This window comes from Colias eurytheme, chromosome 7 (genome assembly GCF_061535395.1).
Source record: "Colias eurytheme isolate Ceu_HAF_F1 chromosome 7, ilColEury1 Martin Lab GWU primary, whole genome shotgun sequence".
Taxonomy (NCBI): Eukaryota; Metazoa; Arthropoda; class Insecta; order Lepidoptera; family Pieridae; genus Colias; species Colias eurytheme.
The window spans coordinates 5,914,981-5,928,818 of NC_142986.1; the positions used below are offsets into that span (position 1 = coordinate 5,914,981).

At 33.1% G+C, this 13,838-nt stretch overlaps 1 protein-coding gene across 3 annotated transcripts; it reads left to right on the plus strand.

The window, feature by feature from the left end:
* The first annotated feature begins 461 nt into the window (after positions 1-461).
* On the plus strand, positions 462-13,144 carry drosha (ribonuclease 3 drosha). Of its 3 annotated transcripts, XM_090104127.1 has the most exons (20): positions 462-1,579; positions 1,662-1,743; positions 1,916-2,126; positions 2,423-2,567; positions 2,974-3,129; positions 3,472-3,692; positions 3,862-3,989; positions 4,086-4,215; positions 4,438-4,606; positions 4,896-5,103; positions 5,726-5,966; positions 7,908-8,128; positions 8,617-8,748; positions 9,266-9,437; positions 9,650-9,831; positions 10,269-10,433; positions 10,713-10,873; positions 11,263-11,290; positions 11,994-12,139; positions 12,468-12,691. In XM_090104127.1, exons 1-20 carry the CDS (start codon positions 672-674, stop codon positions 12,550-12,552), a joined length of 3,891 nt encoding a protein of 1,296 aa, XP_089960253.1. In that variant the 5' UTR covers positions 462-671; the 3' UTR covers positions 12,553-12,691. The 3 variants fall into 3 exon arrangements, with proteins under 3 accessions (XP_089960253.1, XP_089960250.1, XP_089960252.1); XM_090104124.1 differs by lacking the exon at positions 11,263-11,290 and having other exon boundaries at positions 12,468-13,144; XM_090104126.1 differs by lacking the exon at positions 11,263-11,290 and having other exon boundaries at positions 1,919-2,126; positions 12,468-13,144.
* Positions 13,145-13,838: the final 694 nt, after the last annotated feature.

Genomic DNA, 13,838 nt, shown 5'->3' on the forward strand with positions numbered 1-13,838 from the left:
GAGCTATTAAAAGCTGTTTCTTCCAACAGCAAATATAAATGCCAAAAATAAATTTTCTCTATTTAACATTGCTGTTTTAATTATCTCCCGTAAAAAATAACTAAAACTCGTATTTTTTATGCTGTTAACCCTTAAATCCTGGCATCTTAAATACTGGCAACCCTAGGTGCGGTGCGGTCGTGTGGCGAGTCGATCGCACCGCACGAGTACGGTGGTCCGGTCGCACCAGTTCGAACGTCTGTTTATAATTTAACGTTCGTTATACGTACCTACAATATAATATATGTACTTACCGGTTATAATCCTATAATGTGCCCTAAAACTCCAAATGAATTTATAAGCATTTATTGCATAAATTATAATCGAGTTTTTTATCTACACCAATCGATTTCTAAATATCGATTCCTAATCGAATAATTTTTAATGTCAATGTCATTTAAATTTTTAATTTGATACATCTATCTGCTCTGACTGTGAGCTGTCAATATTGTCGTGTTGCTAACAAAATACAATGGGATAAAATTTCAAGTTTTAATTTTTATCAAATAAGTTTTCTATAAATCAATTAAATATCAATTTAATCAATAAGACAAATTGTTAGAATTACAATCAATATAAGTCATAAATATTACATCTACTTATCTGTTTAATATTTGTAGTTATATTCTAATATGTCGCTACCTCCAATCGATTTTACCGTTCCACCGCCTCGGTTAAATGTTCCAGCACCTCCTGTAGCCACCGTGCCGTCGCAAACGTTGTTCAACTATCCGCCGCCACCACCACCGGCACCCTCGACCAATGTATCACAACCTTATAGTTCTCTACAAGGAATGCCACCAATGACTATACCACCGCTCTTACCTTCATATCCGCCGCCTCCCTACCCGCCTCCTTACGCGCCCACTCAACCGCCACCAAGCTATGGGTACTATGGAGATACAGGTTATTATTATAACCAAGCAACCACAAACAACGAAAATCAATGCACATCTCAAAGCTGGAGTAGCAAATCTAGTGGTAGTGAAATGAAGGTTAATGAAAAATCCCCTATTTCCACTCCCAGTTCTTCCAGATGTTCCAATAGACATGATGATTCAAGAAGTGTGGAAATATTTAAAAAAGATTCAAGTGAAAAGCCCTGGTCATCCAAAGATAGTATAGCGTCTAGCTCAAGGTCTCGAATCAGTCCTAGAAGAGATTGCAGCTATGATAGAGAGAGAAAGGAAGCAAGAAGCAGGTCTTACAGATCTAGAAGTCCAAGTTATAGTTCGAGTTACAGCCACCATAGCAGAAGCAGTTCCCACAGAGAAAGGGATGATAGATATTATAGGAAAAGGTATGAAGAGGAGAGAAGGGAATATGAGCTTAGGAAATATTATTTGGAAAGGAGAGAGAGACACAGGTATGAAAGAGAAAGGTCCAGTAGTCATAGACGGGAACATGGAGATGATAGATACGAGGATAAATACAGGCCTTCGTCTCATAGGAGCAGAGAATCATCATCTGTTTCATCCAGAAGGTCTGAAGCACCACACAAACCAATGACTGATAGAGAAAAAATATTAGAAGACTACAGGTAAAAAAACCTTTTTAATATTCTATTTATAATGTAAGTGTTACCTTGTTAATTCTGCTAAAACCCTTTTTCTAAATTGCAGGAGAAATTACTGTAAAACTTCAGAAGATTTAATCAAGAGAATGGAGAAATGGTCTAAAGAACATCAATCTGATGAGGAGGAGGTTGGTAAAATTGTCATTTTCCAACAAAGTTGCAGTTTATTTAATAAATCTGATACAAACAACTTTTGTTTGTTTATCTAGATTAGAATACATTTTTTTTATTCCCAAATTTGCATTTACTTAATTTATTACTGAATTAAAATCTAATCTATGCAATATTTTATAAATTCAGCAGAATCCAAAAATATGGTACAGAAGTTCCCCAGCTGAATTATATTACAAGGCAATAGAGGGTGGTAGTGGTGTGGAACAAACTCGTAAATTGGAGAAAGTTTGTGAAAATTTCTTTACACTGCTCATTGATAGAGGCAGGAAAGCAAGGCCCGAAGTTGACGAGCTGCCTCCCTTGAAGCCACAGAAGGCTAAGCGATGTAAACATCATGGTAAGTTTAATTTTTATATGGATTTTTAAGGGAAAATGAATATAGTGCTTTGCGAATGTAAGGTAATTTTGAAAATTAGTCATTTTCGCTTTTAAGAATGTTTTGATCATAACATAAGCAGGGATATCAGGTCTTATTAGAATTATCAGCCATTCGCAATTGGCCGTAAGCTTGTCTTGCTATAACTTGACTTAGGGACACAAAATGATTATGAAGTTAAGTTTAATTTAGATTTAAATTAAACGTCTCCAAAATTGATCAGTACTAAAAAAAAATATTTTTTGTTATTTCAATAGATGAAGGTTCATCTTCTTCATCATCATCTTCATCGGAAGAAGAAGATTGTCTCGATGAAGAAAATCTGCAAGGTTATACAGATAGAATGATGTTGGAACTTCAGAGAAAACAGAGCCATCCAAGGAGATTGCATCCAGAATTATGGTTAGTAATGAACTTTTGAAATTTCACTGTTCTATAATTATTGAAATTATTTTCTTCAAAAATAAAGTTGATAGGCAAAAAAACAAAAATATATTATTTTTTTTACCAAAAAAAAAATGATATTGTGTTCGACTCATCTTGCATATTGAGTTGTCTGATGCTACGCAAGTCTGTCACGTTTATTACAATCCAAAACAATATATGTATAAAAATCCCTATTTATCCACATAATATTTTCCAAATATCTATTCATATTTAATTTTTAATTTTGTAACCAAAGTTATTTGTATGTAAAGTTGTGTGTATGATTTTTTCCAGTGTCTTAAATAGTCTATTTACATATAATAATTATATTTCAAGTCCTTCATATTGTATATTATAATACATAATATATTTATATTTCTAGGTTCAACAATACTGGTGAAATGAATGGTGGTCCACTATGCAGGTGTAGTGCTCGGGCAAGACGATTTGGTATTCGCCATGGAGTATATGCGGGAGAGCAACAGTTTCCCAAGTGTATCCCAACACAAAGCAATATTGAGAAACTGTACCATTATAGGTTAGTTTTTGGAATATTTTTCTTTCTTGTTTATAATTAAAGTTCAGTATCTATTCTATATTATATAACTTGTATTTAACAATACTTATCATCTTATCTTCATCATACAAAATGAGAATGATTTAATTGTTTGCTTAAATTAAGAAGAACACATTTTACATCCTGAAGCGGAGGTGTTACTTCACTTTTTGTTGTTTTAATTATTAGAATTGATGGAAAAATTATCAGATACTTATTTTGTAATGTTTCTACTTGTGTGACGTTACTTATGGACTACCCTTTGTTTGCGTATTTTCTTCTTCCTTAACTTTTATTTCTGTGTATAATTTATGTTGTTTTCAGAATAACTGTATCGCCTCCCACCAATTTTCTTATCAAAGCACCAACAATAATAAGTCATGATGAACACGAATTTCTGTTTTCTGGCTTTTCAATGTTTTCCCACTACAAGTTGGCGAAATTACCCACATGTAAAGTTATTAGGTTTAACATTGAATATACTATTTTGTATGTGGAAGAACCGGCTCCAAAGAATTTTACAGTCCAGGAGCTGGATATGTTTGGTAAGTATTTTTTATTTTTTTGCAAATGTATTTTTTATGATTTTTTTTTAAATTTTGTGCAAAATTGAGTGAGGGTATAGTAAAAGTTTTACAAAAAATTGTAGAGGAAGCATCTGTTTATAGTATTAAATATTAATGTTTTCAAAATATTATGTGTGACAATTTTCAGAGGAATTTCTATTCAAGGAATTGTTAGAGTTAGTAGACTTGGACCTTGGTAAAGGTTCAGATACAACTTGTTCCCAGTTTCATTTTATGCCACGATTTGTAAGGTATTTACCAGAAGGAGGTTGTGAGGTATGAAAAATGTTTTATTAACTGGCATTCCTTTAAAGATATTAATTGTTTTATAATTTTGTTAATTTTTTTTTTCTTATTTTTTGATATTTAAAGGTATTATCAATGTGTGAAGTATTAAAATACTTAATAGATGAAAGTGGTCTATTGATCCCACCAGAATCACTCGAAGAAGTACATAACATGGATCATTATCATTGGCAAAAATTTGTTGACAGGATTAAAGGTATATATATTTATTTAATATAATTATTTCTTCTTGTTTTATATGAACTTTAGGTTATATGCTTATTGCGCATTGCGAATTTTGCTATAACTCTAACTTTATTTGTACTTTTGTGAAATTAATAATGGAGTGAGTATTTTATTAAGAGTAACATAGCATATGTTGTAATTTTTCAAACTGCCTTAATGATTTTTGTCATGTTATATTATCATACTTTTATAGGCATGATAGTGACATATCCAGGGAAAAAGCCCTGTTCAGTTCGAGTGGATCAAATAGATCGCAGTCCTCCGTTTAGTGTTAAAAATTCCAAAGATATTAGTACATTTTACCCGGAAATTGTGCATTTCGGTATACGACCACCTCAACTCAGTTATGCGGGTAATCCAGAGTAAGTATACATTTTTTTATGATTTTACTATGTTTTGCAAGCGGCTTCGCTCGCGTAAGGGTTATTAAATAATATTCTGATAATCAATTAGACAGAATATTATTTCATTGATATTGACATGACGAATTTATGATTGTAGTGCGTATTTGTATTACATTCATTTTTGACAACGTATTTCTATCAGGGATCGAATATTACAAACAAAAACCATATAATAGATGCAAGAACATTCCTCAAGTGCATTGTCGATTAAATTAAAACAATCAAGACAATAATTTATTTCTTACAGATATCAAAAAGCCTGGCGTTTTTACGTAAAGTACCGTCACCTAATAGCCAATATGGCGAAACCGTCTTTCAACGAGCGCCAAAAGCTCGCGGCAAAAGAGGCGACGTTACAAGAAATGCGTACACAGAGTAAAATGAAAAGAGATGTCACAGTCGCTATATCGTCTGAAGGTTTCCACACTACGGGGCTTATGTGTGATGTTGTGCAAGTATGGAAAAGGATTTTTTATATTCATTTGTTGAAATTTGTCTTGAAAATATGTGTTTTTCTTGCGAAAGTTATAATAATATGTTGTATGTATAGCTCGTCAATTTGTCTGAGCAAAATAAATATTGCCGCTGTACGATGCCTTTTACAATGTGTGGATTTATACTTCTGTACAAAATAATTATAATCATTTATTTTGCGCTATCCCGCGACCTTCACACATTTCCTTTCCTACCAGATTGCCTGGTAGAGATTGCTGTTCAGCAATAAGGCCGCCTTTTGTACAAATGATGCGTTTTTGTGATATTGTTATTTTTTTCTGCTTTGTCCATTCATGTCTTCACAATGAAGTATAATAAATAAATAAAATATATACATAATTTATACAGACTAATACAGGGTGTCTTGCCGTTGAATTAATCTAAAAGAAAAAAATGCGTCGGATTTTAACGTTATTAGCGTTTGAAAAATTCCATTGAGCATATCGATGGCGGGACAGTCTGCATAGTTATAAGAGTATTAATATGAAATACAATTACACATTTTATAAAATTAGCAAGGATTTGGTCTCTTCATTATATTATCTTTTCACTAATACAAATCTAAAACTTATTCAATTTCAGCACGCCATGTTAATCCCAGTTCTGGTCCGTCACTTGCGTTTCCACAAATCTCTAGACAGTCTCGAGAATATAATCAGTTATAAATTCAAACAAAGGGCTTTACTCCAAACGGCTTTAACGCATCCTTCGTATAGAGAGAACTTTGGCACAAATCCCGATCATGCGAGAAATACGCTAACAAATTGTGGGATAAGACAACCTGAGTATGGCGATAGGAGGATTCATTATACTAGGAAGAAAGGTGAGCCGACTATCATCTCATATTAATATCACTTCATGATAATGCGCTTACTAAATGCTTGTAAAGTAAAACCGTACAACTGAAAAGGGAAAATATCTAAAAGTAATACATATTTTCAGATTTAGATTTTATATTAGCTACAAAGTTACAAATCCAATAACACATTTTTTATACTAAAGTAGAGCCATTTTAAGACAGTGCGCGCACGAGCAACTTTGTCTCCGCAACTTTTTTGTCTCCGCAACTTTTTTGTCTCCGCAACTATTTTGTCTCTCCCACCCATGGGCTAGTATGAAAGTGCGCGCACGTAGCGACGCAACTCCCCATACAAATTGATGGGAGAGACAAAATAGTTGCGGAGACAAAGTTGCTCGTGCGCGCTGGCTCTAATAGGCAACATTAATTGACATGAACTGTCAAAAACAAAAGAAAAAAAAACAAAATTCAACAACGTAACCTAGTAACGACGACATAGAATAATATATTATTTCATTTTGTTGGAACTGCACATTTGCTTTGACAGTTTTATTCAATGATATTTTATGTATAGATACGTTATATACTCACAATATATCCAAAAAAAATGCTTCATATGCAGTGTCAGGCACACACAAATACAATTTTCATTTTACTTAATTTATTACATTGACAGACTGTATAAGAGAGATGGCTCTAATAAAATGATATAAACAAAAAAGACAAAGATAGTTTGTCACTTCCGCGCAGGTGTAAGCAAAAGTCATAAGAATTCGCCAATTAAATATAAATAAACAAATAGTTGCCATGGTAATTGGCATAGACTAACGACACAGAAGGTTCAATGTTATAGAATATAGATGTTAGGTTTCCTGCACAAGTAAATAAATGTGACAATTTCATTTACTATTTTATGATTATTATGATGTCGTATTACAATGAAAAAAAATTTTTTTTTTGGAGATATAACTGTATTAACTTAAGTATTTATTACTAGCTGTGGTGTTCGTTTTCGGTCATCATCATTTCACCCGATAAACACCCACTGCTGAGCATACTGTATAATCCTCCTTATAGAACTCCATAAGGACCGATCTTACGCTATTCGTTTCAAGGCAGTTCCCGAAACCCGTACAAGGTCATCACTCCAACTTGTAGGATAATTATAATAATAGTGGTGCCTAGATGAAAAAAAAGGATGAAATAAAAGAAAGGATGAAGTATAAGCCTTTTTTATCTAAAACACAAATAAAATTTATGTTCAATAGCTATTTACCTACAGAAAAGCAAATAGCATTTTTCGTCAGTAGCGATAATCTTTTCTTTAATGTTTACGTATATTCAACATCATTTTATTTTTATTTATCATTTTATTATTGCAAACAAACATTTTTGGCATCACGATTTCATTGTATATAATAAATAGCTATATTTGTTAATTATATGCACTGGATGTAAACTGTGGATTTAAATATAAAAATAATCAAGTATTTACCCAAATCGAAATTAATAAAATAACCGTTCTATTTTCAATAATCGTATCTACATGATAATCTTTGAACACAGTGTACGCTAGCTTTGTCACACTAGTGATTGAAGCAATGTTTTATCCCTTTCATTATTTCAATACACGTGTCAAGCAAGTGTCATTCATAAAGAATTGTAAATTGTTATTTTTACTCTTAAACTGTAATAATTTAATATATTTTGCTGTGATATGATATTCCTTTATCTTTTTTTATTTTTTTGCACGAATACGTGCACTTTCTGAACACACAGGAAGGCATTTTCGACAACTTTAATGTACCTATCGGCATATACGCTCACTGGGACCGGTGACAATCTGACTGATTGCATTGGTCCCAAATAGGACCAATTCACGGAATCAGTTTTGGTGCGTTGATGACGTATCTACCTCTTGTTTCTATATATAATATCATTGGTTTTATTTAAATTTCCCAACAGGTATCGTAACCCTAATCAACATAATGTCACGTTTCGGTAAAAGCAACGAAACGGAATCGGAAATCAAACACAACGAAAGACTCGAATTCCTCGGTGACGCAGTGGTTGAGTTCATATCGTCCATACATTTGTTCAAAATGTTCCCCGGTTTGGCTGAAGGGGGTTTAGCTACATATAGAGCGGCTATCGTACAGAACCAACATTTAGCTTTGTTGGCTAAGGTTTGTACAATCGTAGATGATAGAAAATCTCAATTTTTTTCTTATAATTAAGTTATTTGATATAAAATGATTGTAATTAATTGGAAGTGAATAGTACTGATTAAAAAAAATTGTTGTTTGTAAAGTAGGTTTACGATCGAGATGTTTACGTGATAACATAATGCAGTGGCAGCGCTCGAGATGAGACGGGAGATCGGTCCATCTCTCTCTCGTTATACCTGCGATCGCGCTCGTGAGGTTTTGGTGTGACACAAGTTTCTGAACATGTCAACCGACTAAAACGATTTTAAAGACGTTATCACGTCAATAGAAGCAAAATTTAAAGCAAATAAGAGCTACCTTCTCAAGTGCACAATAATTTGAGCGAGACAATTTTTTTGTGTTGACTCGATTTTGATTAAACACAACAATGGATACTTAAAAATAATTATTCTTTTAATTCTTTGTTCTGTTTCTCCTTGAAAAATATTCTGTTTAAAATATTACAGAATATAGGCTTAGAGCAATATATGCTGTACGCGCACGGATCGGATTTGTGTCGAGAAGTAGTGATGCGTCACGCGATGGCCAATTGCTTTGAAGCGCTCATGGGCGGACTTTTCCTTGATGCTGGACTTGAGGTATTTTACTACAAAAAAAACCTTATTATTATTAATTAATAATAATTAGGTTTTTTTTTGCGTTAAATCAATGTTAAAGTAATTCTTGTATTTTTAATATTTTTATCAGTCTTTTTACCAGTTCCTCGGACTTTATAATGCGTAAATAAATGTGTGACAAGTGAGAAAAAAAAATACGAAGAAGATTAGAGGTACAAAAAAATAATATTTTGCATAAGTATTTTCATAAAAAATGGTAATATGCAGCGTTCCGTCACTACAATACGTCTCAGTCAACACGCTACTTTTTTGATTATTTAAAAATTTTCATGTTAAACTTCAATATAGATTTATGTGTTTCTAACTTTACACATACTACTTTCGTTCACGCAAAAACTTAACAATAAAATGTTTCCCATTAGAATCAAGCATCTTCAAGTCGCAAATATGCATGTCCATACAAATACATAACATAATTTTTAACCATGATATATTTATTCAACTTTTTTAGCATGATATATTTATTCAACTTTTTTAGATAACAGATCGCGTATTCGCGCAAGCGCTCTGGCACAACGAACCCATTCTATACGACATTTGGATGAAGGAACGAGCACACTCATTACAAGAACAAGAGCCTTTGGGAGATCGGCAATACATCAAGGACTTTGAGTTTCTGCAGAAGTTGACCGCTTTTGAGGAATCTATTGGTATATTATGAGAAAAAATTAAATTTATTATTATACAGGAAAATTGGCTGCGTAAGCTTCCCAGTAATCTATTAGTACATTGCAATTATGTGTACCAGCATTTTTGACATCGTATAAAAATAATCTACATATGATTTTTTTTTTGTTGAAACTAAATTTCTTTTGACGTTTTTACTAATATGTACCAACATTTCTTTTTTTTATAACAACAGGTGTAAAATTCAAGCACATTCGTCTGCTAGCAAGAGCATTCACAGATCGTTCAGTGGGTTTCACGAACCTAACCCTAGGTTCTAACCAGCGTTTAGAGTTCCTAGGCGATACGGTGTTACAGCTTGTTGTGTCTGATAAATTGTATAGGCACTTCCCTGAACATCATGAGGGGCATTTGTCTGTGAGTATTGTTCTTACATCTTGTTTAAATTATATTTCATTGTAATAACTCAGGCCCCGGAATCACAGACACAATAGAAAATCTATTGTGTCGTGGACTGATCGTTCCGTTCGGGGCTCAATGGGTTAAGTGATAAAAAAAATCTTAGAAATAATTTTTATGCAGTTTTTGGCAAATGTTTATAAATAAAGATATTAATGAAGTAGGGTTTTTATCTTTTAATGGTTTTTCAATATATGTAAGTAATAAGCGACCGTCAAACTTTATTAAAGAAATAACAAAGAAGTTTGAATATAAAGACATGGTCTATTTTAAAGAAATATTCAAATGATAGTATTTTTGTACAAAATTCAATTCTATCAATTATTTGAAATGCTTCTTCGACTAAAAACTTACATTTTCAATCCTTATCACGCAATTTATTACTTTCCCTACAGTTACTACGTTCGTCACTAGTAAACAACCGCACGCAAGCGATGGTGTGCGACGACCTTAACATGTCGGAATACGCGATATACAACAACCCTAAAGCGAAACCGACCGCCAAAAAACATAAGGCTGATCTGCTTGAAGCTTTCCTGGGAGCTTTGTATATTGATAAAGTGAGTTAAAATTTAATTTTTGCAATGTATTTTGTTTATAATTTATATCCTGCTCTTCTGTTCAGTTTATTAGAATTAAAACCAGAACGTTGATTCGCCCTAAGTTCTTTTAAATGAATAATAATTATTAAGCATTCATAGTGATTTTTTTTCTATATTTGTTTGCTTGCGAGATATCTTTGTTTAAAATGAATAAAAAAAAAGAAAAAACTCAATTGCACTAGAACGTATTAGAATTTCTTTTCAACACAATTTACACCCATATTTATTTTGTCCTAGAATCTAGAATACTGCCAAGTGTTCTGTAACGCGTGTCTATTCCCACGTCTACAAGAGTTCATTATGAACCAAGATTGGAACGATCCAAAATCGAAATTGCAGCAATGTTGTCTCACTCTACGCTCTATGGAAGGAGGGGAACCGGATATACCTGTTTACAAGTAAGACTTATATTTTTATATTGAGTTTTAATAAGCAAATGGTAGGCGGGTTGCCAGTAAGGGATGTACATATAAAGCTTTGAGAATTCAACAGAGTATTTTTTATATGTTCATGGTATACAAAATTACTATAAGTCCCTGTAAACTTAGTATACCGACGGTGGGACAACCTGTATAATTTTTTTTATATAATGAAAAATTTGTCTGATAAAATCAATTAATCAATCAATCAATTGATATGTTCCTTACATATGGCAATATTTTTCTGTAGGTTATATTTCGGAACAAAAGATAAAATGCTAAATTAATTTTATTTTATTCAAAAATGTTTGTTTGTATGATTTGCCAATTATAAATTTTGTTTTGTGAAACATGTACGCTGTGTGCAGCCGGAGGCCCCAAAATAAACTTATTTTCGTAAGTTTCGAATTTTCTTATTCTATAATTTAATAATTTTATTTTGTTACAATTATTTCTTGGACGATGAGAGAGATATCGAAAAATGAATATAATTCTAATTTAAATGTAATTAAAACTTAAAATTACGTTGCACTACAGAAAACTGCGCTAGTGTCAGAGATTTGTTAAGGACCCGTTGCCGTAACTTGTGACACAATATTTTTTTTTATTTTAGGGCCGATTTTTCAATCCTTGGTTAAATCTTATTCGCGGAATATCGTATTAAACATCCATTTCAAAAATGTGTTATTTGCTCGTTTTTTGACATGTTTCTGTATATTATTGTGTAATACATTGTTGGACGGATAAGATTTATCCAAGGATTGGAAAATCGGCCCTTACGCCGTTAGTACACCTACGCATTCGCGTGCGGCAGCGAATCTCTGCGAAACTACTGCGTAGCGAAATACCTGCGGAACGTGTACACAGCAATGTTTTTGCAACTTTTTCGCAATGCGTCTGTGTAATGGCCATTTCGTAGTTCCTTGCGAAACAATACTGACAAGGACGCAACTATTTCATCTATCTATGTGCTAGAGTGAGACATATCATATGCGAAATCCTGCCACCCTACTGACAGATTTTTTGTTGTTTCGCTGCCGCACGCGAATGCGTCGGTGTACTAAAGGCGTTAATAACCTAAATAATGATGTATGTACAGAGTGATCGAGTGTCTGGGTCCGACGAACACGCGCGTGTACACGGTGGGCGTGTACTTCCGCGGGCGGCGGCTGGCGGCCGGCCGCGGGCACTCCATACAGGAGGCCGAGATGAACGCGGCCGAGCAGGCGCTCAGCTGCGCGCACGGTGCGTATGTACAGTGTTGTGTACACGTGTACATGATACAGTACATAATTTTATAGAAAATTTTATGTTTAATGATTTTTTTGTTGTTAAGAGAGTTATTCTTAGAATTAAGGTTGTCAGTACTCTTCCATACTGCGGTATTTTTTTTCATAATTTAGTAAAAAAAGTAAATTGAGTAGTCAGTTTCAAAGCAATTTCGACGATGTTGTATAAAATTTAATTTACCTATTTTTGTGATATTTGATACAAAAAGTAATTATTTTTGTTACGAAATCTTTTTTTCTCAATACATTTTATTTATCTCTTAATGTAAATATACATATTTCAGAACTATTCCCCCAACTGGACCACCAGAAGCGTGTAATCGCGAAGAGCATGAAACGCAAACGCAAACGTCACGACGGTGTGGATAGCTATAACAGCACTAAGGACATTCTCCTCAAACAAGACGAGGACAAAGTGCCCAAAGCGTATCGACCAGATAATAAACTGGAAGAAAGTTCCGAATCGGACAACCCTGTGTCAGACACGGAAGTTAAAGAATTAAAATCGGACGATGAAAATGACAATGATAACGATGACTCTGGTCTTGATAGCGACACAGAGACAGATAAATATGAAAATGTACAAGTCAGCAGTCTTCTAAATGATATGGAAAAATTGAAACAGGATCTTATAGCTCGGAACGAATATGACAAATTGAAGGAGAAATGCAGGAAGTCCGATTCGGATGATGATTAGAGTGAGAACTTGTAGGTATTTTCTGGGTTTTTTTTCGTGGATATGGTAGGGTAGTTTTAAGGTTATTTTCTGCTTGGTAGATCATTTTATTTTTGGCATTTTTATATTATTGATATCGATGTAAAAAATTATACAATTCTATTTAGATAATCATATGAAATTAAATGCTCCCAAGATGTATTTAAAATTTCTACAAGTTGTCATTATAAGTCATACCTTTTTATTTTATAAGTATATAATTGTAATATGTGTTGTGCAAATGGTAAGGTGAGTAAAAAAAGCTATGGAAGTGTGAAATCGAGCATCTTTTATTTAGTATAGTATAGACATCTTGTGTCTATGTTTAAGTTAGTATGTAGTAGTATTTACGCATGGTCAAAATATCTAGTTGTTAGTATTATTATTATAGCTGTTAGAAATCATTGCATATTACATATTATGTCCAAAATTTTTTTTCTGCAATTTATATTTAGTACTTATATGGAAATTGAGTGGAAAATACCAATTAGTCATATATTTTCTTAATTCGCGATACAATCTACGAGACAAGAGAGTCAACGAAGGTTTAAAAACTACAATATCTTCTATTCTTCACGTCGCATATTCAACGACATCGCTGTGTTGCGTTCTGGAGCGCAGTGTGATGTAACTAATTCGTTTTAGTTTTACAACTTGCTCTACGCTCCATTACGCTTTGCTTCGAATTCAAGAAGAGGAAAACATTTTTATGTCATAGAGAATAGACTTGAAAGAGACAAAACGATTAATTGTTATGAAGCAGAAAGAGATATATGATGTATTTTTTATGGTTGTGGGTTTTGTTTATTGGTCAGTCTGTTCTTTATAAGTACATATATCTTTATGAATGGTATTGTAAATGTGAATGGTGTTGATATGTATGTATTATGTATGTCTAGCGGCAAACTTCTTTAGCGTTGGCCCAAACCTGAGCAGAAGT

Bases quoted from the DNA above. Each gene is read 5' to 3' on its own strand.
- drosha (XM_090104124.1), top strand. From the start codon at position 672: ATGTCGCTACCTCCAATCGATTTTACCGTTCCACCGCCTCGGTTAAAT. The intron at 3,990-4,085 runs GTATGAAAAATG...TGATATTTAAAG, and splicing joins TACCAGAAGGAGGTTGTGAG to GTATTATCAATGTGTGAAGT. The intron at 5,967-7,907 runs GTGAGCCGACTA...ATTTCCCAACAG, and splicing joins TCATTATACTAGGAAGAAAG to GTATCGTAACCCTAATCAAC.